Here is a 26,925-nt window from a genome sequence, read left to right on the forward strand (position 1 = left end):
AAAAAAAATGAACTCATTGTCATTGGCCCCCAACCCTCAGCCTGCTTCTCCTCTGTCCCTTTCTCAAGCCCAAACTACCCATTGCACCAAGAACATAGAATATGAACTTCTTAAATGGCCCCCAAAACCCTTCATCTCTCCACCTTATCTTTTACCATTCTCACCTTTGTGCTTTACACTAGCCATGCTGCAATTCTTTCAGCTTCATGAACAGGTCATGCCCTCTCTTCTAAGCTTTTAAAATACTGTATTTCTGCTTGGAGCACTCTTCTTCCCCTTTACATCCTGGCCGATCTGTGCTCTTTCTCCAGATCTCAGCTTGCACGTCCTTCCAGAAAGTTGTCCCTCTTACTACCAGGCTGGATTAGGTGGCCCTCTTGTATGCCTTCATCAATACTGCGCAGCTCTTACCTGTACACCATATAACACCATAGCATAATACCTTGTTTATATATGTCTCTCTCTCCCCCACCCCCCAACTAGAATGTGAGTCTCCTACTTATCATTATGTCCTTAGCAGGTAGCAGGTTTTGGAAGGCATGGATAGTATTGCCTCATCTCACTTTACCAACAGTGTAGCGAGCGGGACCTACAGTAATATAGTGGCTATGGTATGCCACAGTGTAGATGAAAGTAGTTGAAAAAATGTTTCATGAAGTAAAGATTTTCATTAAAGTGGTTAAAATGAGTTCTCTTTACAAAATAGGTAATTATGTGAGGTGTTATAGGTATTAACTGTAGTAAAAATAATCTTATTGTGGTAATCATTACTCAATATATTCATGTATCAAATCATCACATTGTGTACCTTAAATATATACACACAATGTTATATGTCAACTAGAGGCCTGATGCACGAAATTCATGCACGGGTAGGGTTCCTAGACCTGGCCAGCGATCAGGGCCGATCAGGTTCCCCGCCTCTCTGCCTCCCCGCATCCCCGCTTCCTCCTTCCCTCGCTCCCTCAGTGCCCTGCAGCCACCGCTGGTCACCCGCCATGTTCCATGCTGCCCCTTGGTGGTCAGTGCATGTCATAGTGAGTGATCGAATTCCTGTTCTCCTGGTCAAACTCCCGAGGGGACACTTTGCATATTACCCTTATATATATATAGATTATTTCTCCATATAAAAGGCTAAGTGTCCGTCTGACCGACTGGTAGTCATGACGCGCACTGACCACCAGGGGCAGATGCTCAATGCAAGAGCTGCCATGACACAGACTGGCCATTTAAAAATAAATGGCACAACGGACCTGGCACCGACAAACCAACACTTGGCTTCCCCCAAGTGGGACACAGGCCCCGCCACCATCCTGTAGTGACACCCCACCAAATCGCAGCCAATGCTGCCAAGACTTCATGGTGCAAAACGCGGCCCACAGCCCAGCCCAGCCCAGTCCAGCCTGGAAATGGTTGCTGTGGACGCCGGGTAATGACGTCACGTAGCAACGCCCAGCTTTCTCTCCCTAGTGACTAGCCTCCTGGGAGTTTCTTCAGCCCAGGAACACGATTTGCTTTATAGCCAGGTGCAAGCATTTTACACTTTAACCAAATGTCTGTGAAGCGTTTTCCCATGCCTCATCTCATTTGATCCTCACAGAAGTCCTGGAGTAGGTAGATAGGAGACTCAGTAGAATCCTATTTTCTTTTCATTAGCTGGAAAAAGGAGATTTAGAAAGTTTAGAAACTTGACCTGACTGAAATGGAGTAAGAAATGGTGGAACTTGAAAATGACTTTAGGTTTTCTCACTGCACAGAATATAGTCAAACACTGCTGTAGTTAAATATTTTACCCTTTGTTCTCCCTGCATGATCTACAATAATAATCTGCTTTGTGTTGATATTTACTGCTGTGTTGCTGACAATTACCTGAAAGAGAAGTTGGGGTGCTTCACTGGGCTGGAAAAGGTTGAGCTAAATCAGAAAGCAGGTCTAATTAAGTAAGTTTATTCTCTCTATATAAGAGGCTAAGTTGACTTGCGCATGTGTGATACATATAAAGCTCTCGCTGGCGCCAATTGCATGCGTTTGTTTTGATCTGTCATTGTTGATCATGAATTTGGTTGACACTTCTATTATAGAGAAAGGGCAAATAGTGATATTAACAAATTTCTTCTAATTAATTTCCTTTCAAGTGCATGAATCTGTGCACTGGGTCACTAGTATCTCAATAAAGTTGGGAAAAAAGTGAGTGGTTGAAGTGAAAAGTTTGACAAAGGGGTAAATGGTAAAAATCACTTACCTGGAATCTCACACTGAATAAATGAGACCTTACTATATAAAATTTTTTTTTCATTTAAAAAAGTAGCTCAGAGGAAACAATTCATAGCATATATACTTCTAGATTTTAAATTTAAAATTAAATTTTAGGTTGAACCATATGAAATTACTATTTTCATGGTCAAACGTTAGCCATTTCATGTATTTCAACCTTCCAAATGTAGCTGAGATTGCTGACTTGTGGAGGGAGGAATGACTGCTGATGGTGATGTTCTTTTGTTTTCAGTATGCATTGCCTCTTCAGCTGGTGAATAACCAAACCATGACAACGTGGATGGAGATCTTTCGAGCTATTATTGATAGGACAGTTCCCCCTGTAAGAAAGAGCTTCTATTCCTAAGAAAAACTGTGAAAACATGGGTTTGGGATATTTGTGGTAGACTGATTTATGATCTTAGCCTATCTGGGGGAAAAATTACTGTAGTGAAAATAATTAATAAAACATACTCATTTTGGGATTGTTCAGGTAAGTAAAACCAGTAAAATAACTATTTTATCCTACTAAAACCTTAAAAAACATTTTTGAGAACTGGTATTTATTCCTCTAGCCTTTTTTCCTCTGTGTCTATTACAACAATATTTTATTTATAAAAATGGTATATGTAGACACTGATTTGAAATTTATTTTTCACTTAAAATCTCTTATAAATATTTTTTATGATACAAATGTTTTTAAACTCTATCATTTTTGTTGAATGCTTCATTTGCTGGGCATTTAGATTGTTTTAGTTTTTTAGTATTTTAACTATAAGGATATAGTTAAAATTTTTATACACATACATGATTGTTTTCTTTGGATAGACTCCTGGAAGGTTTAAGACTTTGACAGATCTTGGAAAGTACTCTCCAGAAACATTGCCCTGGCTTACACTTCAATAAGCAGTGACTGAGAATATTTTACATAAAAGTCTAAGTTGACAGTTTGATGGGTGAAAGATGGCGTCTCATTTTTATCTGCAGTAACTGTGATGCTATAGTTTACTTATCAAATTAACTGAGATAACTAATGCAATTCAATTAAAAAATACAAAATATTTTAACATTTAAGCTTGTCTTCAAATGTGCAGGACTTTTCTCTTATTCATATTTTGGGACAAATTATATTTAAGTTTAAGTTATATACATAAATGCACAGAACTTATTGAACAGCTCAGTGAATTATGGCAAACATACACTTGTGTTACTGTCACCCAGATGCAGATGACATGGTAGAACCTTTCTGTCATCCCAGAGTTTCCTCAAGTGACATGGTATTTTGTATTGGTTTTCTACTTATTTGGGCCTTTTGAAGATGGGAGATAAATGTGAACAGCAGCATTCGTTAGTTGAAATTAACTTTGCTTATTTAATTTTTACCTTGCAATCTCTAAGAAGGAGTTTGCATTTGTATGACAACCTAAATTGACAATTAATATGACTTGGTCTATAGCAAGATTTATTCTGCCTGTTATTCACACAAACCTTTTTGTTATGCAGAAATGTAATCTTGGTGTTTTTGTCCTTTTAGGAGACTATGCAAATTGATGAGGATGATCGACCAGAACTAGTCTGGTGGAAGTGTAAGAAGTGGGCGCTGCATATTGTAGCTCGTCTTTTTGAACGGTAATTCTCTGTATTAGATTTATGATCTTAGGTCAGTATCTCAGTATTGGATATAATAAAGTTGTATAGGTCCCTTGATGGCCCACAGTATATGGTTATTTGTCTTTAGTGCCATAGAGGGCAAAAAGTCACCCTCTGTTTTAATTGTGATCATTGACTTTGCGATCATAATGAAGTGCTCAGTCTTCTCTGAATCTTTCTATTTTTCTGTAAAAAGAATGGAAAATGACATTGTTTAGCTTATTGGAAATATCCAGGAATTGTACAAGAAGGTGCTTAGTAATTCAGCTCCATAGGAAAGTTAGTCAAATTTAATTATAGGAGCATTTATTGGAAAACATGTTAGATATAATTTTATTTGAAATATTTAACATTTAGGGGATCATCGTTAATTAAATAGGTAGAAGTTTCTGTCTGAAATTTTAAGTATGACCCAGAGTCATAGTATAGCTTATCATGATTTCCTTTTGGGGCTTGTGAAAAGAAGGGAAAGTGTTAGTTTTCTACTCCAATAGAATGCATCTTTCAACAAGGGACCATATTTAAACTAGTGAACATGCTGGTTTAAAAAACTCACAGTATTTAAACATTTTCTCTTTCTATTTTAAGATATGGAAGCCCAGGAAATGTCACAAAAGAATACTTTGAATTTTCTGAATTCTTTTTGAAAACCTATGCAGTGGGAATTCAGCAGGTAATAAACTTACGCTTTTAAAATAGAAGTAGTTAAGGCATTTCTATCTATTTAAAAGTAGGTTGCAAACATGTTAACATGTTACATATGATAGGGGATGAAATGGTAGCTCTGGGAGTTTAATGCACTGCAATGAGCTTTAGACCCCAGTGGCCGAGGCAGCTGCTACAAGAAGTGCCCTTCTAGACAGCTAGCGGCTGGACTCAAACCTTTTAAGTTTGTTGATCCTGCTGTAGCAGTCACCAGTATTTGATTGGATTCTTCTATTGACGTTCTGACTTCCTATGAGTTTCCTACCCTCTATTTCTTTGAGCCTCACTTCTTTGTCCCAAGCTTTTATATCATAAGAGTTCATGGAATACGAATTGATCTATTTCAAGAGAAGCTGAGCTCAGAAGTTAAGAATTTCAGCCGAGAACTTACACATTTTTTATGGAAGTTTGGGAACCATTTCTATGCAGTGAAAGTTGGGCATAATCTAGCTTGATATTAGTATTAAAAAACTATGAAGGACAAGTGGACATGAAGATTGTTTGATCTGTATTGCCATTTGAATCATATTTTTGTTTATATTTCAACAAATAAAATTTAATAACTATTGAGCACTGTCTGTCAGGACCATATTGAGGAAGCAAAATTAATCAGACATAGAGATAGCAAAAGGCTCTAATGATGAGGTAGAGGGTGTTTCTAGGTTTTTGTAAGTTTATGCATATTAGTCTTCTTTATTGTAAATGATATAAAGTTAATACTTCAAACCTGTCATCTGAGACAGAATATTTCCTTTGATAGATGATCGTTTTGTCTAGTATCATTTTATGGATTACCATTTCTAAAAAGTACCTTGCAACATTTCAGGAAACCTATGGCTGTAGTTTTTTCACAAAATATTTTGTTGGCCCTTGAGACAGTCTATAGGGAAAACTAGTGAACAATGAACAAAATGATCAGTTCAGCAATTCACTATGGATACTAGCATAATCAGGTCAGCTTTGTCTTCTGCTCTTTCCACTGCTGTTAAACTTACTAAGCTTCCTAAAGTTGAAGTGTGTTCAGTAAAGTTTTTCCAGTGTCACATAAACGCGTGCGCGCGCACATACATTTAAATTTTATACCACTGCAGCCATGTCGTAAACTATTTATACTTTAGTTATTCAGGGTATATATTCCTAGTATTTAAAAATAGTTTTCTTATCAAAAACTGTTCTCTTCTTTACTCTTATGTGTCATCTGCACTTGTCTGAGCCACAGCTGTACCTGGCAGAACCTGTTCAGTAGCATCCATTTTTAGCCTGCATTGCTGAACACTGCAGAGATGACGGCAGAACTCTGACACTTTTATCAACCTGGATTTTACACAGCTTGAACTGAATTTATAAGTTCTGCACTTGTTTTGAAAGAACCCTTTTTATTCATTCACCAGTTCATTTAATGAGCTTTCTATAGAGCAGAACTCTGGAGACCAGATGTTAGAAGCCTTGGACTTCGTTTTGTTACCTCTGACTGAGAGTCCTCGGCATAGTCATGGCTGCTTTGGGCATGGTTCCTTCCATATAAACAGTCTCTCTCTTTTTAATCAATCTTTTAAAAAATGACTTCTCAGTTTTGTGTTATGTTTATAAAGACTTTCTGTTGTCTGAGATTCTAAAAGGAAGTTCTTCCGTATTCTAGGAATTTTATGCTTTCTTTCTTTTTGTTTGTTTAAATATTTCCCCATCTAGAATTTATTTTGGTATGGAGTTTAGTTAGGGAATCAACTTCATTTTTGTTCACAGGGTTAATAGAGTTGTCCCAATACTATTTATTTGAGTCTACGGCCATACCACCCTGAACACGCCAGATGTCTTCTATTTTTTTGATAACTTACTGTTTCTGTCCTGGTTTGAAATGCACCTTTATCAAATGTTAAAATCTGCTTGTGCTGTCTTTTGCTGTATGGTTTTTTCAATGTTTATTTAGTCAAGTCTGTTGTTGTTTTTTAACAGAAGTCTTAATGTATTTGAATAACTAGTATGTGGAATAGAGCGAAGACTTATTCTGAGTAGTTCCATAGGTTAGAAGTAGGACACATGGCTGGAAATTACAGTGAGACACTGTTCCATATAACATGACCCTGTCTAATAATTAAAACTGCCCTGGAACTTCCTCACAAAATATGGATTCCCCTTAACATCTGTTAGTTTTTATCTTTATGCATTCTGGGTTTTAGGTCATGCCTAAAATGCCCCTCCCCTTAACCTTAAAATTGTACATGTTCTCCTATCTATTCTCTTCCTATTTTCCTATAGGTACTACTAAAAATTTTAGACCAATATAGACAGAAAGAGTACATCGCTCCACGGGTTCTTCAGCAAGCATTCAACTATCTCAACCAAGGGGTTGTTCACTCTGTAACGTGGAAGCAGATGAAGCCGCACATACAGGTCAGTGTCAGGGAGCAGTTCTCTAAAATTATTCTCTGGTTAAATCCGGTTTTCTAGACAAAGTAAGTGTTACTAATTCCATATTTTATGCTGAGTTTATTTTTATTTCCATTAATAATTTCAAATGAGTGCAGTCATATCTGATATGAAGGGCTTGGAAATTTGAGAATTGAGAAGAGTGAAAACTTCCAAGTTTTATGAGTTGGAGGACTTGGATTCAGTTGACCTTGCTTAATTGTTTACTTAAAGATAGAATTCCACATTGTTATTTAATCAAAGGACAAATGAGAATGAAAATTTACAGGCCATTAATAAATAAATTCTTATTTGCATGCAGACAATTTTGGGTAATTCAACAATGTCAGGAACCAAATTTTTTCCCCTCTTAAAACTGTAAATTCCTGCCCTGACCGGTTTGGCTCAGTGGATAGAGCGTCGGCCTGTGGACTGAAGGGGCCCGGGTTCGATTCCTGACAAGGGCATGTACCTTGGTTGCGGGCACATCCCCAGTGGGGGGTGTGCAAGAGGCAGCTGATCGATCTTTCTCTCTCATCGATGTTTCTAACTCTCTGTCCCTCTCCCTTCCTCTCTGTAAAAAATCAATAAAATATATTTTAAAAAAAACAAAACTGTAAATTCCTGAATTCTAATCTCTAAGATGGTATCTAAAAAGAAAAAGAAATTTCTTTTCTTTGCCTTTGGTGTCTAGGTTAGAATTCATTTAGTGTTATCTTATTATAGGTGTTAACAACATAATATTTTTTGCATTGTTTTCTGTGGACATCTTAATAATATTTGCCTAAGCTCCTTGATCAAACAGGGGTCATTTCTTTGCAATTAATAGATACTAGTTTCATTTTATTTGCTGTGTTTCTATAAAGTAAGGATTAATTGCGAAGTATTTTTTCTACTTGATGCCTTTGACCTTAATTTTACATGACTGTAATGTAGGAATAAGAAATGGATCCTTAGGCTGAATTTTTTCTCTTAGAAATATTTAATTTATTTAAGAGATGGCTCTGTGGGTTTTTTTTTTTTTTTTTTTAATCCTCATCTGAGAACATGCTTGTTAATTTTAGAGAAAGAGGAAGGGAGAGAGAGAGACAGACAGAGACAGAGAGAGACGTTGATCTGAGAGAGAAACATTGATCAGTTGCCTTCCCTCCCGTGTGTGCCCTGACCGGGGATCAAACCCCGCACTTTTGGTGTATGGAATCAACTGATCCACACCGGCCAGGGTGAGATGGTTCTGTTTTTACATATTTAATTGCTGGAGCACAAAAGGGCTTAGTAGAGCATTAGCAGCAGTGGACATACAGATGTGTTTTTTTTTTCTTTTCCCCCTGAAACCTTCATTTGTAGAGTAGGAAATTAGGTTTTTGTAAATGGAAGAAGAAAAGAAAATTTTAATATTGTTGATATGCTGACATTTATAACCAAAATGGAAATGTAAAAATGCGCACAAAAAGAAATATAATAGTAAATATAACCTTTGCTTGATATTTATTTCTTCTTAAAGAGTCAAGGTATGCTTACTACTGTTTGTTAGTAAAACTTTATTATCCTTTCTATTGCTTCAAAGAGTAGCATTTACATTCATCTTTCTCTATATCTTTAATCAATTGTTGTTTAAAAACAAACTTATGTTTAACCCACCCCCTCACTCCCTCATCCCCTCAACCTCTACCCCCACCCTAAGCTCTTGCTTTCCTGCTCCCACCTTAGCTGCTGCAAGCTTAACAGGAAGATTAATAGAACAGTTTGGAAAACTAACATCATAAAGGCAGTCAGTAAATCCATTATTAGTGTTCCCCAAATTAGAATAGCTATACCCAGTTGCTGTTTTGTTTTTTTCTTTCTTAGAATATCTCTGAAGATGTCATTTTTTCTGTGATGTGTTATAAAGATGAGGATGAAGAGCTGTGGCAAGAAGATCCCTATGAGTACATAAGGATGAAATTCGGTAATCGAGATGGTTTTTTTCCTCATTAGTTCCTGGATACATAAAGTAATATACTTAAATTTGTATTTCAAGGAGATTTTATGACTTTGTTAAATTCCCAAAGTTCTGCTTTGCACGATAGATAACCTTTGAAACTCCTGAGAGTTTGATGTTCTGTTGAACCAATGAACTTGAGGCCTTTGGGTGTGGGAGATGAAAAGCACCTTTATGTATCCATCCTTTGGGGCTGAAGCAGTCTTGGCGCCATCTGTATTCTTTTCTATTGTGATGCTGATCTGCAGGGACCATCCCTCTCTGAGCCTTTTGGGGTACCCACTTGTAGATTGGGCTGTGCTTAGTCTGGCAGATCCTTTAGATTTCTGCATATTTTAAGAGCACCCCAATTTAGTTTGCCTCCTTATCTTAGAGATAAAGTTTTCCACAAGGGAATGAGATTACCTACAGTGGTCACACTATGTGGCCCAGTTCTCTGAGTGGGGGAGAGGGGAGTCCATTTAGCTTGGATTTTCCTGGAAGCTCTTGAACTGTGTAGATTGCCTCAGTTCATTTCCATATCTCTGGTTTGAATTAATTGCATCATGGAATACTCAAACACTTCACATAGCGAAATGTTATTTGTGTACCTCTGTTTCTCCCACAACTTAGAGCTATCTGAGGTCAGAGGCTGTATCTTATTTATTTGCTTTATTTTGCATTCTCCATTCCTTCTACATCTCTACAGTCCTCTACTAGTGTTTGGCTCTAGTATGTCTTCAATAAATGTTGAAATAAATAATTGATAAAACTGACAATGCATGGCTTTCTCTTGTGGACCAGGTGTCTCTGGCTACTTGAGTTAAGCCTACTGGTATTGATGCTACTGGTGTAGATGCTAGGTTGTTTTACAGTGCTCTGTGTTAGTACTATTTGACTGCGTAAATGAGGAAGTGCCTCTTATCTGGAGACAAAGTACAGAAAAAGCCAATGAATGAGAAATGATATTTACCATTTGCTTTATCCCCCCGTTCTACTTTTTCCTTTTAAAAGTCATTACACGTGGGCATGATTTCCGCCCTTCCTGGTGCTTTTGCTTTCCTAGGAACAGAGTGATTAGCCAGTCTTCTGTCTTTTTCATTGTATTCTTTTAATGTTTACCTTTTTGGTGATACCTTTATTTTTTGTAATGTGCAGAGTATTTGTTTAGCTTTCAGAAAGCTACCATTATTTCACTTATTCTTCATATAAAATATGAAGTTTTTAGAAGAAATAATTAAGAGCTATGAGTGTTGATTGACAGAATTTACATTTTATTGACTAGAAGAGAATATGGATAACGCAAGACTAGTTGAAATGCTTTTTCTTTAACCATTTCCTTCTGGAAACTAGAATGCAGTGGCTATTATTTGATATGTATATTTTACTTTGGGAGAACTATAGGGAAGAACAGCTATGGCATTCATTTTCTTTTTATATTTTTGTCACTTGCAGTTGTTTATATGAACAAAACTTTCCTATGTAAAGGTATTGTCTGCTTCTAATAATGAAGCTTTTGGATTTGGTATAAAGTTCAGGAGCTCAGGCTTTAATGTTAAGGCAACCTGGGTGTGGTGCTGGCTTGGTCACTCACTCGGGGGACTGTGGGCACAGCACTTAATGCCTCTGAAATGCGATGTTTTCAGCTATAAAGCAGGCAATGACAATAATGCTGGATGGAGTAAGTGGGATAATACACATAATTAGTTATTTAACAGCTTAGTGTAGAATGCTACATGCTGGGAAAAACCTTAGTACAGTGCCTGCCACAGAGTAAGTATTCAGAAAACGTGAGTTATTAGTATTATCATGTTGTGTTTTATATTTTGAGGCAAAGATGTAGATTTGGTTTTATTTTTATATTTAAATATGGATATATCAAGTTTTCATATCCTATCTAATAAAAGAGTAATATGCAAATTAACCATCACTCTGCTACACCCACAAGCCTCGCCCACAAGCCACACCCACCAGCCAATCAGGAGCGAATATGCAAATAAACCCAACCAAGATGGCTACAGCCACAGAGAGCAGGAGGGAGGCTTGGGTGTCCTCGGCAATGGAGGAAGCCAAGCTTTCCACCTGCCCTTGCCGGCCTAGGCCTCCACTCAAGGCTACAAAGTTTCAATGATAGAAGATACATAAACCCAAACAGAAATGGCGGCAGCCACAGAACTGGAAAGAGCAGGAGGCTAGGGTTGCCCCCGGCGATGGAGGAAGCCAAGCTTTCCACACACCCTGGCCAGCCCAGGCCTCGCTTAAGGATACAAAGTTTCAATTATAGAAGATACATAAATCCCCCCCAAAATGGCTGCCGCCATGGAGCAAGCAGAAGGCTTGGCTCTACTCCAGGCTACAAAGTTTCAATTGTAGAAGATAAATAAACTCCAGATACCAGGGCCTCTGCTTGGGTCACCAGGGGGCGTGGCCGGCCTGCAAACCACCACAGGCCCCTCACCCAGGCTGCCCCATGCCCCAAGGGAACCCCCACCCTGATCCGGGACACCCTTCAGGGCAAACCAGCTGGCCCCCACCCGTGCACCAGGCCTCTATCCTATCTAATAAAATAGTAATATGCAGATTGACCATCACTCCAACACACAAGATGGCTGCCCCCATGTGGTCAAAGATCCTGCCCCCATGCAGACATAAGATGGCCACCACAAGATGGCCAGCAGGGGAGGGCAGTTGGGAGGGACCAGGCCTGCAAGGGAGGGCAGTTGGGGGCGATCAAGCCTGCAGGGGAGGGCAATTAGGGGTGACCAAGCCGGCAGAGGAGGGAAGTTGGGGGCAACCAGGCCTGCAGGGAAAGGCAGTTGGGAGGGACCCAGGCCTGAGGGGAGAGCAGTTGGGGGGTACCAGGCCTGCAGGGGAGGGCAGTTAGGGGTGACCAAACCTGCAGGGAAGGGCAGTTAGGGGTGACCAGGCCTGCAGGAAGGGCAGTTAGGGGCAAACAGGCTGGCAGGGGAGCAGTTAGGCATCAATCAGGCTGGCAGGGGAGTGGTTAGGGGGTGATCAGGCTGGCAGGCAGAAGTGGTTAGGGCAGCCATGGGCAAACTACGGCCTGCGGGCCGGATCCGGCCCGTTCGGCTGTTCTATCCGGCCCGCGGAGCTGAAAGAGCGGAGGGTTCTCTTGCTCTCCCCTTCGCTCCTTTACTTTGAATTTATATTAATTCACACAAACACTCCATCCATGCTTTTGTTCCGGCCTTCCGGTCCAGTTTAAGAACCCATTGTGGCCCTCGAGTCAAAAAGTTTGCCCACCCCTGGGTTAGGGGCAATCAGGAAGGCAGGCAGGCGAGCAGTTGGGAGCCAGCAGTCCTGGATTGTTTTAACGGGCAGTCGGACATCCCTTGAGGGGTCCCAGATTGGAGAGGGTGCAGGCTGGGCTGAGGGACACCCCCCCCCCCCCGTGCGTGAATTTCGTGCACCGGGCCTCTAGTTCTTATATAAAACAGCCTATTCTGAAATTTTCATGTAGTTAAGTAATATGTTTTACATATGTGTATATTCAAACAAATACCCTTTGAATACCTGCTGTGTTTTACATACGTGTATATTCAAACAGATACCCCTTGAATACCTGTTGACAGGGCCAAGTGCTGTCCAGCAGTCCCTCAGGACTTTTACACTTGCTGTTTCCTCTGCTTTATCTTTAGGTTTCCATGTAGATTTCTCCCTCAGTTTCTACTCAAGTGTTACCTTAATTGAGAATTGGAGAGGCTTTCCCTGACACCCTCCCTATTTAAACTAGCACTTCACACTCTGTTTCTCTTTACCCTGTTGTACATTTGTTCTTAGCCTGACCTATTATATGTACATGTGTGTATATGTGTAGAATGTTCCTTACTCTCACCTTATAAACTCCATGAACTGTTTTTGTTTGATCTTTGTGTCCCCAGAGCCTACAAACAGTGCCTGGCACATAGTAAGCACTAAATAAAGCTTTATTGTTTTTTTATAAAGATACAGCACCTTTCCTATCCTCTGTGAAGCAGCTGTGCCTAAAATGTATTTAGTACATTTCTTTACTACTAGGGGCCCAGTGCATGAATTCGTGCACAGTGTGGGCCGTGAGGCTGTGGTGGGCACACAGGCGGGTCTTGGCCCATCCTCCGCTCCCCCGCCTGGCCCCTCCCACTGTGGCCCCAGTCCCCTGTCTACTGGCAGCCCTGTTCCTGCCGCCGCCACGCGCTGATGGCACCGGCTCCACTCACACCCGCTGATGGTGCGGAGCAGTTGGGACTAGTGCCAGCAGTGGATGTGAGCAGCAGCTGCCGCCCCGATTGCCCCTCAGGAGCAGGGGGAGGTGGAGAAGCCCTGAGGGGCGATCGGGGGCCGGCAGCTGCTGCTTGCACCTGCTGACAGCACCGAGTGATTGGGTATGAGCGGGGCCATTGCCAGCAGTGGGTGTGAGAGGCAGCTGCCGGCCCTGATCTCCCCTCAGGAGCAGGGGGAGATGGAGAAGCCCTGAGGGGCGATCAGGGCTAGTAGCTGCTGCTTGCACTTGCTGACGGTGCCAAGCGATCGGGGCCAGCGCTGGGCGCCGGCAGTGGGTGTGAGCAGTGGCTCCAGTGCCAGCAGCGGGTACGAGTGTGGCTGGCGTCGGCAGCAGGTGCGAGTGCCAGGCGGGACCGCAGTGTGTGGGAGCAAAGACTTTTCAGTAACCACCAGAGGCCCTGATGACAGTGACCTGCGCCCCGCCTTGGTCTGGTGCCCCCGCTCACCTGCTCCACCATCTCGCCACAGCTGACGCCTGCCATGTTCTGTGCGCCCCCCCTGGTGGTCAGTGCATGTCATAGCGACCGGTTGTTCAGTTGTTTGGTTGTTCTGCCATTTGGTCTATTTGCATATTAGGGTTTTATATATATAGATGATTATTTAAAAAGACAGGCCCTGTAGAGTTTGATATATACTTTTGTGCATGAAAACACTTGATGATATATCCTTAGAGAAAACACTGACAATATATCTTCTAGCTTTTTTAATTCTGTAAACCAGTGTCATATGTGGACTTTTTTTTTCTTGATTTTGGAATAGTGATTAACCAGATTTAAAATCTGTAGTAAGTAATTGTATTTTTACTAAAATGGTTTAATCTTTTAAAATCTTAGACATTTTTGAAGATTATGCTTCTCCTACCACAGCAGCCCAGACTCTCTTATATACTGCTGCAAAGAAAAGAAAAGAGGTACATAGTTATTCTTTTTAAATCCTGTGTTGATTTGATATTCCAATATGATCCTAGTATTTGAAAAATTGTCTTATTAGTTATAATCTGTCACTTTAAGAATATTTTATTATCCTAGTAAGGGCAAAGGGTTATTTTGTTTTCTTAATTATAAATACTTTATGAAACATAGTATCATAATTTTGAAAATTAGTGCATTGTATCTAGTATATAAATAATACTATAGTAACACAGGAAAGCTAATGTAGACTGAAATGGATTCTTCTATTTCTTTAGGTCTTGCCAAAAATGATGGCTTTCTGTTACCAAATCCTAACAGACCCGAACTTTGACCCAAGGAAGAAAGATGGAGCCCTGCATGTGATTGGTTCCCTAGCTGATATTTTATTGAAGGTTAAATTACTTATACTTTAATTTACTTAAAACTGTGAAGCACTGGCAGATGTGAGAATATGAAAGTTACGGATAATTTAAAACTGGTGTCTGCTTCTGCATAGTTGAGTTGACTGTAAATATTCTTTTTGTCACCTGTTTCTTGAGTTAAAAAGAACTTTTGACTTTGTTCTTACAAAAATCAATCAGTGTCAAATTATATTTAGGTACTGTTTTTGTCTCTTTTTTTAAAAAAAATATATTTTTATTGATTTCAAAAAGGAAGGGAGAGGGAGAGGGAGAGAGAAATATCAATGATGAAAGAGAATCATTGTTTGGCTGCCTCCTGCACATCCCCCACTGAAGATTGAGACTGCAACGTGGGCATGTGCCCTGATCAGGAATTGAACTGTGACCTCCTACTCAAATGGTTGACACTCAAGAAGAAGGGAGGGAGAGAGAGAGAAACATTGACTGGCTGCCTCCTGCACACCCCCTCACCTGGGATCAAGCCCAAAATCTGATCAAACCGGTGACCTCTTGGTGCATGGGTTGATGCTCAACCAACTGAGCCACACAGGCCAAGGCTATTTTTGCAATGTTTTAAAACATGCAATATATCAGTGAAATAGTTTTACAAAATTGGAAATAGAAGTACGGTAAGTGTTAAGTCATAATAAACATACTTTGTTAGGATGTAATTTTTATATATGCAAAAAAATTGATAATTTGAAACTTAATTTCTATATCCTAACAGAAGAGTTTATTCAAGGACCAAATGGAGTTGTTGCTGCAGAATCATGTATTTCCATTATTATTGTCTAATCTGGGATATCTTCGAGCTAGAGTAAGTTTTCCATATTTCCATTATGTATCTTAAAATCTTCATTTTAAGATAATTATTGAACTTAATGTTTTTGGATAAAGTGACACATATTGAGGCAAACTGACTAAAGAACAAACTGGTAGATAGAGGGATTTATGGATTTTAATTCCACCTGTTTTCATTTTTTATCCTACTCTCACTTCTTGAATATGCAAAACGTGATGAGAGTGATGATGTTACTGAAATGGTACAATGGAAATTCAGAAACTGATTAATTTTCAGTGTCCAAAAACATGAAATTCTAGTTTAGCTAAAAACTTGTTTATGATTTCTAGTATGTTAGATAGCTATACCTTAGTAGAGTGAAGAAATTAATAATCCATGTAAACTTATTTGTGTTCTAAGTGTGTATTACTTCTAGAATCAATATATTTTATGGAGAAAGAAATAAAAATAGAACTTTAATTTAAGAGCCTAGTATTTATAACTATGTCAACACACAAACAAATTTCTTGCTAAGCACAGCATATGTTAATAATACCTTATGCATTTCAAAGCATTTTATAAATAGAAGATAATCATCACTGGAGAAATATTTGGACAAATGTAGATTAGAGATGTTGAGGCCACACAAATATTTTTATAGGTAGGCTTCTATCTTTTGAGAGGATGTATAAATTGTAATTCTCTTGATAAAAATCTTTAGTAATTCAACTGTTGATTGTGTTTTATGCACATAGAGAGTTTAAGAAAGTAATATGATTCTGTGGTCTAATAGTTTAAAATTTGGTAATCTATACAAGGTTTAAATTCTTTGTACCTTATGTGAATGAAAAAAAGGAAGTTTGCTGTAGTGTAAGGGAAAATAATGTTTCATTTGTTTGCTGTAAAGGCTAGCAAATAAATGTCAAACATTGGTTTATAGTAGCTTTTATATGTAAATAATAAATTAGTTATGAATCATAATACTTACTAAAAGCATAAACAGGACTTTTTTTTTCAGGGCAAGTTCTCTGAATTTATTCAGTACATGGTTCACAGATTTGAAGGCAATTCAAGCATAGGGGCTGGGATTTATATATGAAAAAGGGTGGACATTTTTTTCCTCAGAGACACTTAAATTTGGCTCTGTTTTCTTTTTCCTGTGAAAAATGTTATTGCATATAGGTAATTTAGAAGTAATCAAACTGCCCTTTTTAAAAAACAAACAAACAAACAAAAAAACCCCCCAAAAAAACAACAAGAGAGAAATCCAGAAATTAGCAACTAAGGCTTATATGCTACCCTTTAAAAAACAAATAGTACTTGGTAGAATTAATGACATTTTAATTAGTAAGAAGTTATGCATGACATTATTACAGAGTGCCATAATCCTATTTCCTTTCTCCTTTTAACATAGTCTTGTTGGGTACTTCATGCGTTTAGTTCTTTGAAGTTTCATAATGAGCTCAATCTGAGAAATGCACTTGAACTAGCAAAGAAGAGCTTGATTGAAGATAAGGAGATGCCTGTCAAAGTTGAAGCTGCCCTGGCTCTTCAGTCATTAATTTCTAACCAGACACAAGGTAAAGCCAAAAACACCTTTTAGAATATTTGTTTGTTTGTTTATTTTTGGATGTGGCCTTCTCAAATAGTTTTATTCATTTTCTTTCCTACTAAGAATAATTCTTTAAGTCTTAAGGTTTAGGGTTTAGATTTCTGAACTTTTGCCCTTCACAGTTTTATAGAATTTTACTTTTGACCTTTTTTGGGAGTTCCTTTTTACTGTGGTTTCCAGAAAATTTTTAGATTAGGGAACAAGTTGATAATTGTTGGGCATTAGGTGGACTGGGAATTAAGAGAACTGGTGTCTAATTTTGATTGTGCTACCAGTCTATATATATAAAAGCCTAATATGCAAATTGTCCCCTCGAGAGTTCTACCGGGAGACCGGGAGTTCGATTGCTTGCTATGACATGCGCTAACCACCAGGGGGCGGCATGGAATGAAGGAAGGCCTTGGCTGGCAGCTGGCAGGCGGAAGGAAGGCCCCGGCTGGCAGCCGGAAGGCCCTGATTGGCTCTGATCGCCGGCCAGGCCTAGGGACTCTACCCATGCATGAATTTCGTGCACCAGGCCTCTAGTTTGCATATAAAGCTGGGCAAGGCACATGGCTCCTCACGACTTGGATATCTAACACATTTAAATTCAGGGGGTTGTAGTAGATGGTTTCTAGATTCCTTTCAACTCTAGGATTCTGTGGTTCTGCTACTTCTGAAAGTAGCAAGTAGTATTCTAGTGAGTGATAACTCAGATATCTCATTTGTTTGTTTAGAAGAATATTCTGTCCAAAGTTCAAATAAACCTTTGAAAGTAAACATGCACCTAGTTTACCTCCAGTCAACAGTGTTTTAATAGGGGTCTGAATATTGCATAAGAATATGGGGGAGGAGGGTGAGCAGAGATGGGGTGGGGGCAGGGGATGGGCACCATCAGTAATGTGCATAGTTTTATGCACATCATTTTTTATACTTGTGTCCTGGTATCATATCCATGTGGTATAGTCATGGTGGGCTATTGGCATTTTGGTCAGGACAGTTCTCTCCTGTGCAGGACTGGTTCTCTCTGTATTACTTTGGGGAATATTGATATATTGATGAAGATTGTTTTGGTACAGCTTTGTAAGTTACCACAGAGCAAGTATCTATCTAGAACAGCCGTGGGCAAACTACGGCCCGTGGGCCGGATCTGGCCTGTTCGGCTGTTCTATCCAGCCCGCGGAGCCGAAAGAGCGGAGGGTTCTCTTGCTCTCCCCTCCGCTCCTTTACTTTGAATTTATATTAGTTCACACAAACACTCCATCCATGCTTTTGTTCCGGCCCTCCGGTCCAGTTTAAGAACCCATTGTGGCCCTTGAGTCAAAAAGTTTGCCCACCCCTGGTCTAGAACCTATTACCCTGTGTCACTTACCTTTGTGAGCAAGTTGATTCCTTTTATCACTTGTGAATGGCTGATTTTTTAGTGATTGTGTTTATTTTATTGCATTAGCTAAGGAATATATGAAGCCACATGTGAGGCCTATTATGCAGGAGCTGTTGCACATTGTTAGAGAGACAGAAAATGATGATGTGACGAATGTTATCCAGAAGATGATATGTGAATACAGTCAAGAAATAGCCTCCATTGCTGTCGATATGACCCAACACTTGGTAAGACTGGGAGGGCTGTTTGGTATAAAAGCCTTGAATAATCTAAATAAATTAAACGCCAAAATTTGGAGTTCGGTTTTATATGTAATTGTAATCCTATATAATAAAAGGCTAATATGCAAATTGACCAAATGGCGGAACAACTGGTTGCTATGATGCATACAGACTACCAGGGGGCAGATGCTCAACACAGGAGTTGCCCCCTGGTGGTCAGTGTGCTCCCACAGGGGGAGTGCCGCTCAGCCAGAAGCCAGGCTCACGGCTGGCGAGTGCAGAGGCAGTGGCGGAAGCCTCTCCTGCCTCTGAGGCAGTCGGACATCCCCTGAGGGCTCCTGGGACTGCAAGAGGGCGCAGGCTGGGCTGAGGGACCCCCCAGAGTGCACGAATTTTGTGCACTGGGCCTCTAGTGTTAATATAAAAATGTTTGCTCTTCTAATTTTGACAGTTAACTTCTTTCTTTTTTTTAAAATATATATCCTATCCTATCTAATAAAGAGGGAATATGCTAATTGGCCCTCACACCATCACAAAGATGGTGGCACCCACAGCCAATAAGGAGGGAATATGCTAATTGACTGCAACGCCCTCAAAGATGGCGGTGCCCACAGCCACAAGATGGCGGGGCCCAGTCCCATCAGCCCCGCTACCTAGCTTTGACTTTCCCTTAGAGCACCCATAACTATTGACATGGTATTGTGTGTGTTTTTTTAATGCCTAACTCTTCTACTAGCTATGAGCCTAGGTAGTTGATTTAGAAAGTAATTCTGGGGAATGGGAGTGGGGAAAGGACATGAACAGCAAAGGAGGAGAAGCCAATACCAGGATATGCTATTGAGGAGACTATGAATAATGGCTCAGAACTCAGTCAGGGGAGAGAAGCCTGCATACTTCAGCTGCTGGCTCCTTTGGTCAAATGTGGCCCTCTATAGGTGTTTAATTCCCCTGCACTTCTGGTTTGCACATGGATCAGAAAAGCTCTGGGGCAGGAAGCAAGGGCTCAAGCCTGAGGCAAGACCATGACAGGTTGTGCATGAGCAAACCTGGTGGAATTCCTTGTGGAAGTGGTTGCTGCAGCAATGGCTACAGTGAGAGATGGGGCCAAGGGACTATTGACAGTTAATTTCTATAGTTAATTAGATTTAAATCTAATAACATTTAAGATTAATGTATTTTATCTATAATATTCTGAGATTTCATAGTGATTTTGCCTTAATGTGAGCCTTCTAAATTTTCTCTTTCTGGATTTTGAATCTTGAAACTCATTTTCTTCACTTTTAGGTAATTTCTTGTGTTACTTCTTTGATGAATTTTTCTCTGCTCTTTTTTCTGCTCTATAGTTCTGATGTAGAATATTGGACCAAGGCTGAGTTTCTGATTTCCTTACCTCTCTCTCCTGTCTTCCATATCTGTTCTTTTCGTTTCATTTTCTAGATGATTCCTTGACTTTGTCCTCTAAGCCTTCTATCCAATTTTTCATTTGAGTATTATTAGATTTCAATTTTCCCAGATTTTGGATTTATTTGTTTAATGACAACCAGAGTTAAGTATTAGCTATCTAATTGTAATAGCTAACGTATATATTTCACTCTAGTGACCAGATAAGGAAAAAAATGACTATATTTAAAACATAACAACAAAATGCATATGTTGCTGACATTTACATGTGTGATGCTGCTCTTTTGCTAACAAATAGTGAGGGGTGGGTATAAATACTAATTCTTGAATATGTTTATTTTCATAGGCAGAGATATTTGGCAAAGTTCTTCAAAGTGATGAATATGAAGAAGTTGAAGACAAAACAGTAATGGCTATGGGAATTTTACATACCATTGATACTATCTTGACAGTTGTTGAAGATCATAAAGAGGTGAGATTTCTTTGTGTTTTATTTTGTCATTATAGTAACTTTAACTGAAATGTTTATGATCAATGGGCACAATTTTAAAATTATGACTTTTAAATTGCTATTTAGTTACGTTGCTAGATTTTATAAATTATCCTCGAATTTTAAAGACAGATATTAAAATAATTGATGGGAAATATTACATGTGGTTATAAAGTGTACTAGTATACCATATCCCTTTTTTCTGAACTGAATGAACTAAGTTCAGTACATCACATCTGCCAGGCTAGGTTTTTAGGGAATACTGAATTGTAGAAGACATGAGCTCTGCCTTTCGAATCCATAGTCTAGTCTTCTCAGTGGAGAGTGATAACCATCAGAGTGGCAAATATTAAGTAATGGAACAAAATTCCGAGTAACAAATATTGTGAGGATGGAAGGGAAGAAGAGTTTAAAACATCATTTTCCCTGAACTGAATTCCAGAATAATATTGGGATAAGAACTGTGCAGACAGTCATCAAGTGCTTTCACACCCATTAGATCAGGGGTGAGGAACACCCGGCCTGTGGGCCGTATAAGGCCCCTGAAGTCATTTGTTCTGGCCCTGCCAAGGCATTAGGGGTGAGTTAATTAAATGTTTGACCAAATATAGCAGGCTAAATTTTAAGTTGATCATTTCGTATGGCCTGCAATTGATGTTATAAATATCCAAATGGCCCTTGGCAGTAAAAAGGTGCCCTACTCCTGCATTAGCTGATATAATGTTACCCACGTCACTGAGTTAGATGGAGCACGTAATGGTAGTGCCATTTTGCAGAAGTGGAAAAAGAGACTTGTTCATGGTCACCAGGATTTGTGTTTGCAGTCAAATCATCCTGATGATATATCAGTTTATCTCCACCTAAAACCCGCTGCTCTCCTCCCCAAGTGTAACATAACCTTTCCTTAATTCAAATTAGATTGTGTTTTTCTGTGAGCTCAAGTTGACTTATTTGGCAATGATGGCAACTCTTGTTTTATATAGTGAGGATTTGGGAAAGCAGGTGCCAGTTCTTTAAATAGCATTGTTAAACCCTGTGGCTGTTGATTTATCTTGTGTTTACCACATACCAATACACGATTACCAGATTCTTAAAAATGGTTCCATCTTCTTTTCCTGGGCAGGCCTTCTTTCACCCAAAAGGCTCCATGCGAATTTTAATTTCCATATTCATTATTTTAGTTTTGTATCCTTTTGAAACTATATGGGACTCTTGGAAACAGTGAGGTGTTCCAAATTAAATCACAGCAAGTATACTTGAAGATAATTCTTTCACCTCAGAGACATGAGAAATCGCCTCATCCAGTTTTCCCAAGTATGTGTGTGGAGGACAGACAGTGGTAGAATGGGCAGAAGGATTATTTTGAAAACAAAACAGCATTTTCTATTTTTGTTTTAATATTTTTACTCTTGATATTAAATTTATTTTGAATTTCAAATAAAGTTAAAGGAGCAAGTGAAGTTACTGTGAGATTATCAAGGGAGGCAAGCTAGGGGTAAAACTGAAGAGCACTAATCATATCCATCTTCCTTACCTACAGATGAAAAAACTTAGCACCTTCAGCTAAATGGCTTATGTAGGTTTTAGATCAGCGATTTTCAATGTTTCTTATCTCATGGCACACATAAAGTAATTACTAAAATTCTGTGGCACACCAAAAAAATACACTTTTTGCCGATCTGACAAAAAAATAAGTGTAATTTTGATTTATTCACATGGGACATCTATTGTGTTGGCTATTGTCAGTCTTAAATTTGATAGTCTAAGGGAGAAGAGGTTACTGCCCCTGACTAAATAGTCAGGTATTGCGTGTGTTTTTTTGAATTCTTCTTCTTCTTTTTAATTCTCACCCGAGGATATGCTTTTACTGATTTTTTTAGAGAGAGAGGAAGGGAGAGGGAGTGATAGAGAAACATCCACGTGAGAGTGAAACATCAATCGATTGCAACCTGGGTATGTGCCCTGTCCGGGAATCAAACCTGCCACCTTTTGGTGTACAGGATGACGCCCAACCAACTGAGCCACACCAGTCAGCGCAGGTATTGCGTATTTCAAAAATTCTTGGGGCACACCAGTTTGCCTCTTGTGGCACGCACACTGGTTGAAAATCGCTGTCATAGATAATTAGGGGCAAAACAAGAACCAGAATCTTGTTTCCTGATTGCCTTTCCTATGACTTTAAATTTTAGCTTGTTAAAACATTTTTGAAAACATTATTTTTGAAAGGGAAATCACATGCAAATGAATATATGTACAAATACTTCCTGTGTGAAGAGCCCAAGAGAAAGTCTAAAACATCTTAAGCATATGCAATTTTTCTTAGTGGTTTAAATATATAGACAGATTTTTAAATGGAAAAATTTGGATCATTTGAATTTTAAGACTGCAGTTTAAGTTGAATATTAAAGAATAATCTCGAAAGTTGAAATAGGGTACTTAGATGAAAAAATGTAACCCATAATGGATTTTAATTTTTTCTTATTTAAAAAATATTTAGTACAAACATGTTGAAAATTCAAAAGGTGTGAACAGGAGGATGAGATCTCATCTCCCCAGACATCTCATCCTCCTCTCAAGGGGTAGCTCCTTTACCAGGTTTTTTGTATATTTCCAGAGATTTTTCTATACTATATCCAGGCAGGAAGCGATTGTATTTTTCTTTAATGAAAATGATAGCATATATTTTCATCTGCCATTTTTTACTTAATATTTCTTGATGAGTCTTCCATATTAGTCAATAAAATTACATATTTTTAATAGTTGCATGATATCTCTTTGAATGATATACCACATTTACTTAGCCAGTCCTTGTTAATGGATATAATTTAACTATCTCTTGTTAAGTGGACATTTGGTTGTTACTAATCACAAATGTTGCTGCAATGAAAGACCTTTTACATGTCATTTTGTACATGTAATAATATGCAGAGGGCAAATTTCTTTAATTCAAATTGCTGGATCAAAAAATACATATATGAGTAAGTTTGAAGGATATTGCTAAAGTGTTCTTCACGCTCCCTACTTTTTGATCATCGCCAGTCTGATGGGTGAAAAGTGTTAATCCTGTGCTTAGAATTTTTACTCTTATTATGTATTAGAGTAAACTTTTTATAAGGCCAAGGTCCATTTATATCTCTTTTGTTGTAATCTTTGCCTTTCTTTTTGTTACTATGATTTCATGTGAGGGGAATTTTATCTTTGGAAATATTTCCTTCAATTTTTCTTTTATCTTTGACTTCCTCTTGCTCTATGCAGATATTTTTAATTTTTGATACCAAATGACTCCATATATTTATTTCTAATTTCTGGGTTTTGAGTCATTTTCCTTCTTTAGGATTACACACAATTCTTTTGATATCTTCTAGTATTTTTCATGTCTGAAGTATTAACATTGAAATATGATCTGTTAGGACTTTATTTTGGTATAAAATATGAGGTAAGGAACTTATTTAATTCATAATTTTATTATGGCTGTAATTCTCATTTCTACCATTGGTTTACTTTTCAGAATTTTTTGGTATTCTTGCATGTTTAATTTTTCACACAAAGTTTAGTATGAACTTATCAATTTCTCTAAAAAAAAAGTCTTGTTATTTTTATTGGGATAATATTAAATTTATAGATGAACTTAAGGGTTAAGATGAATTTTAAACTGTTTAAACTTGTCTTTAGGTTACTCAGCAATTAGAGAATATCTGTCTACGGATCATTGATCTTGTTTTACAGAAACATATAATTGGTAAGTTTGAAGGTTGAGTAAGAATGTAAATTGAAAATGAAAAAAAATTTGATGAACTTTCAGTGCATTGTTAGTCCTTTAGATTCAAGAAGATGGACAATTTTGAGAAAGAAAAGATGGCATTCTCTTCAGTTTTTGGATATACTTTCTAATATCTGTATTTTCATTTAGGAATGCATCCAGTTAAGAACTTTTGGTCTTAAAATTTTTAAAGCGCAGAGAATTTTAAGTTTTACATTTCTAGAAATCAAGAACTGGGATGAGGTGAGGTTACTTTAGTCTGTGATTGAAAAATGTGAAGTGGCCAAAACCGGTTTGGCTCAATGGATGGAGCGTCGGCCTGCGGACTGAAGGGTCCCAGGTTTGATTCCGGTTAAGGGCATGTACCTTGGTTGCAGGCACATCCCCAGTGGGGAGTGTGCGGGAGGCAGCTGATCAATGTTTCTCTCTCATCAATGTTTCTGACTCTCTATCCCTCTCCCTTCCTCTCTGTAAAATATCAATAAAATATATTTAAAAAAAAAAAAAAGAAAAATGTGAAGTGATGGGCATGCCTTATCAGAAGTGTGAGTTAATTGTTCTGCTCTCTATTATGGTGCTTCTGAATAGAATCAGTAACTAACGCTGGCTATTATAAACCAAAGGGAATTTGTAGAGGAGGCTACTTTTCCATGGTATCCAAGCAATTTGAAGATGCTAGCCCCAAGGCATCTGGGCATCAGGGAGGTGCAATCTGTACAGTACACAGATAGGAAGATACAAGAAAAGCATGTTACTGCTTAAGAGCAGTTGTCCCCAAACTTTTTATTACTTAGTAAAAATCAGTGAGAATTGAGCATACACTTCTAATATATATGAATATATTTACATACATAAAAATAGAAATGCGAAAGGATAAGATTAAAAGTATTCTAATACATTCTTCTTCCATCTAGTAGATTATCTTGCACACTGCCTAGGGCAGTGGTTGGCAAACTCATTAGTCAACAGAACCAAATATCAACAGTACAACGATTGAAATTTCTTTTGCGAGCCAAATTTTTTAAACTTAAACTTCTTCTAACGCCACTTCTTCAAAATAGACTCGCCCAGGCCGTGGTATTTTGTGGAAGAGCCACACTCAAGGGGCCAGAGAGCCGCATGTGGCTCGCGAGCCGCAGTTTGCCGACCACGGGCCTAGGGCATATCATCCTTATTTTTGAAGTCATTACTGTAAAGCAGTTCTTTTTTTTTTTTTAATCCTCACCTGAGGATATTTTTTTCCATTGATTGTGTTTAGAGAAAGTGGGAAGGAGAGGAAGACAGAGAGAAACACCATTGTGAGAGAGACACATCGATTGGTTACCTCCTGTATGCCCATGACCAGAGCTGGGAGCCTGCAACCAAGGTACATGTCGTTGACGGGAATCGAACCCTTCAGTCCACAGGCCGATGCTCTATCCACTGAGCCAAACTGGCTAGGCTAGAGCAGTAGTTGTTAAACTTTGGTATGCGTAAGAACCACTAAGGAGCTAGTTAACGTGAAGATTCCTGGATTGTATCCCAGAGGTTCTGATTCTTAGTTTGAGGCAGTGCCCAGGAATCTGCATTTTTATTGATTATTCCAAGTGATTCTCATGCAGGTGAAATAGTAATTAGAGGTTTTTTTTTGTTAATAGGATCTCTGGATACAAGTGCCTTTCTTTACTTTCTTACTAGAACAAATGCAAAACAGGTAACATAATCTAGTAGCCAGAAAGAGTAGTCACTAGTAATTGCAGGAAATTAGGTGACTAATTTTCAAGCCCTGGCTATTACAAAACAAAAGGAATTCTTAAAGTGTTACACTAATAAACACAATGATTTATGTGACATGAGAAGAGTCTAATTTAACATCTTATTGCCCCCATGGTCAACTTTTATAGCAAAGTATCAATTTGTATAAAGATTAGGTGAATAAGGATATTACTATAGATCCCCCTTATCCTCGGGGGATATGTTCTAAGACCCTCATGGACACCTGAAACCGTGGATAATACCAACCATATATATATAAATATAACTGTTTTTTTCTATACATGCACACTGATGATAAAGTTTAGTTTATAAATTAGGCACAGAAGAGATTAACAACAACAATAATAAAACAGGACAATTATAATAATATACTGTAATAAAAGCTGTGTGAATGGCTTTGTTATTAAATGAAATATGGCTTATGGAACACAAGCACTGTGAAACTATGCATTCTGACTAGATATTTTTTTCTTTCCAGAATTCTATGAAGAAATTCTTTCCCTGGCATATAGTTTAACCTGCCGTGGTATTTCCCCTCAAATGTGGCAGCTTCTAGCTATATTATATGAGGTTTTTCAGCAGGATTGTTTTGAATATTTTACAGGTATGGTTTTAACCATGTAACATTTTTGCTTTTCTGTGTCTAGATATTATTTCCTTTAATACTTGAAATAAAGACATAGGTGATTTCAGTACCAACCAGAAAATAATTATTCTTATTTCCCTGTCGAGGTTGGGCTGTTGTAGCAGTGATTTTCAGCTTCAGGGATATAGGCAATGGGAGGGAGCCTGTGTTTCCTATGTATCTTAAATTAGTTTGCGATCAGAGAGTATTTTCTGTACATTAATTCAATTAATATTTTCTGAATACTGTATATTCCAAGCACTGTTCTAAGCTCAGTAATACAGCAGTGAACAAAATAGCCTTTGCTTTTTAAAAATATATATTTGAGAGAGGGAGCAAGAGAAACATCC

At 38.5% G+C, this 26,925-nt stretch overlaps 1 protein-coding gene across 1 annotated transcript in view; it reads left to right on the forward strand.

Annotated features, from left to right (window-relative positions):
* Positions 1–26,925, forward strand: part of IPO8 (importin 8) — a 62,574-nt gene that overhangs the window by 15,450 nt on the left and 20,199 nt on the right. Inside the window, exons 6-18 of the mRNA XM_080659148.1 lie at positions 2,507–2,596; positions 3,788–3,882; positions 4,492–4,576; positions 6,865–6,999; positions 8,863–8,962; positions 14,089–14,165; positions 14,442–14,558; positions 15,295–15,384; positions 16,763–16,928; positions 18,390–18,550; positions 20,292–20,417; positions 24,108–24,174; positions 26,429–26,554. Of these exons, the coding sequence (XP_080515274.1) occupies positions 2,507–2,596; positions 3,788–3,882; positions 4,492–4,576; positions 6,865–6,999; positions 8,863–8,962; positions 14,089–14,165; positions 14,442–14,558; positions 15,295–15,384; positions 16,763–16,928; positions 18,390–18,550; positions 20,292–20,417; positions 24,108–24,174; positions 26,429–26,554 (1,435 nt within the window). The remainder of the gene's footprint in view (positions 1–2,506; positions 2,597–3,787; positions 3,883–4,491; positions 4,577–6,864; positions 7,000–8,862; positions 8,963–14,088; positions 14,166–14,441; positions 14,559–15,294; positions 15,385–16,762; positions 16,929–18,389; positions 18,551–20,291; positions 20,418–24,107; positions 24,175–26,428; positions 26,555–26,925) is intronic.

Source organism: Plecotus auritus (genome assembly GCF_963455305.1).
Source record: "Plecotus auritus genome assembly, chromosome: 3".
NCBI lineage: Eukaryota > Metazoa > Chordata > Mammalia > Chiroptera > Vespertilionidae > Plecotus > Plecotus auritus.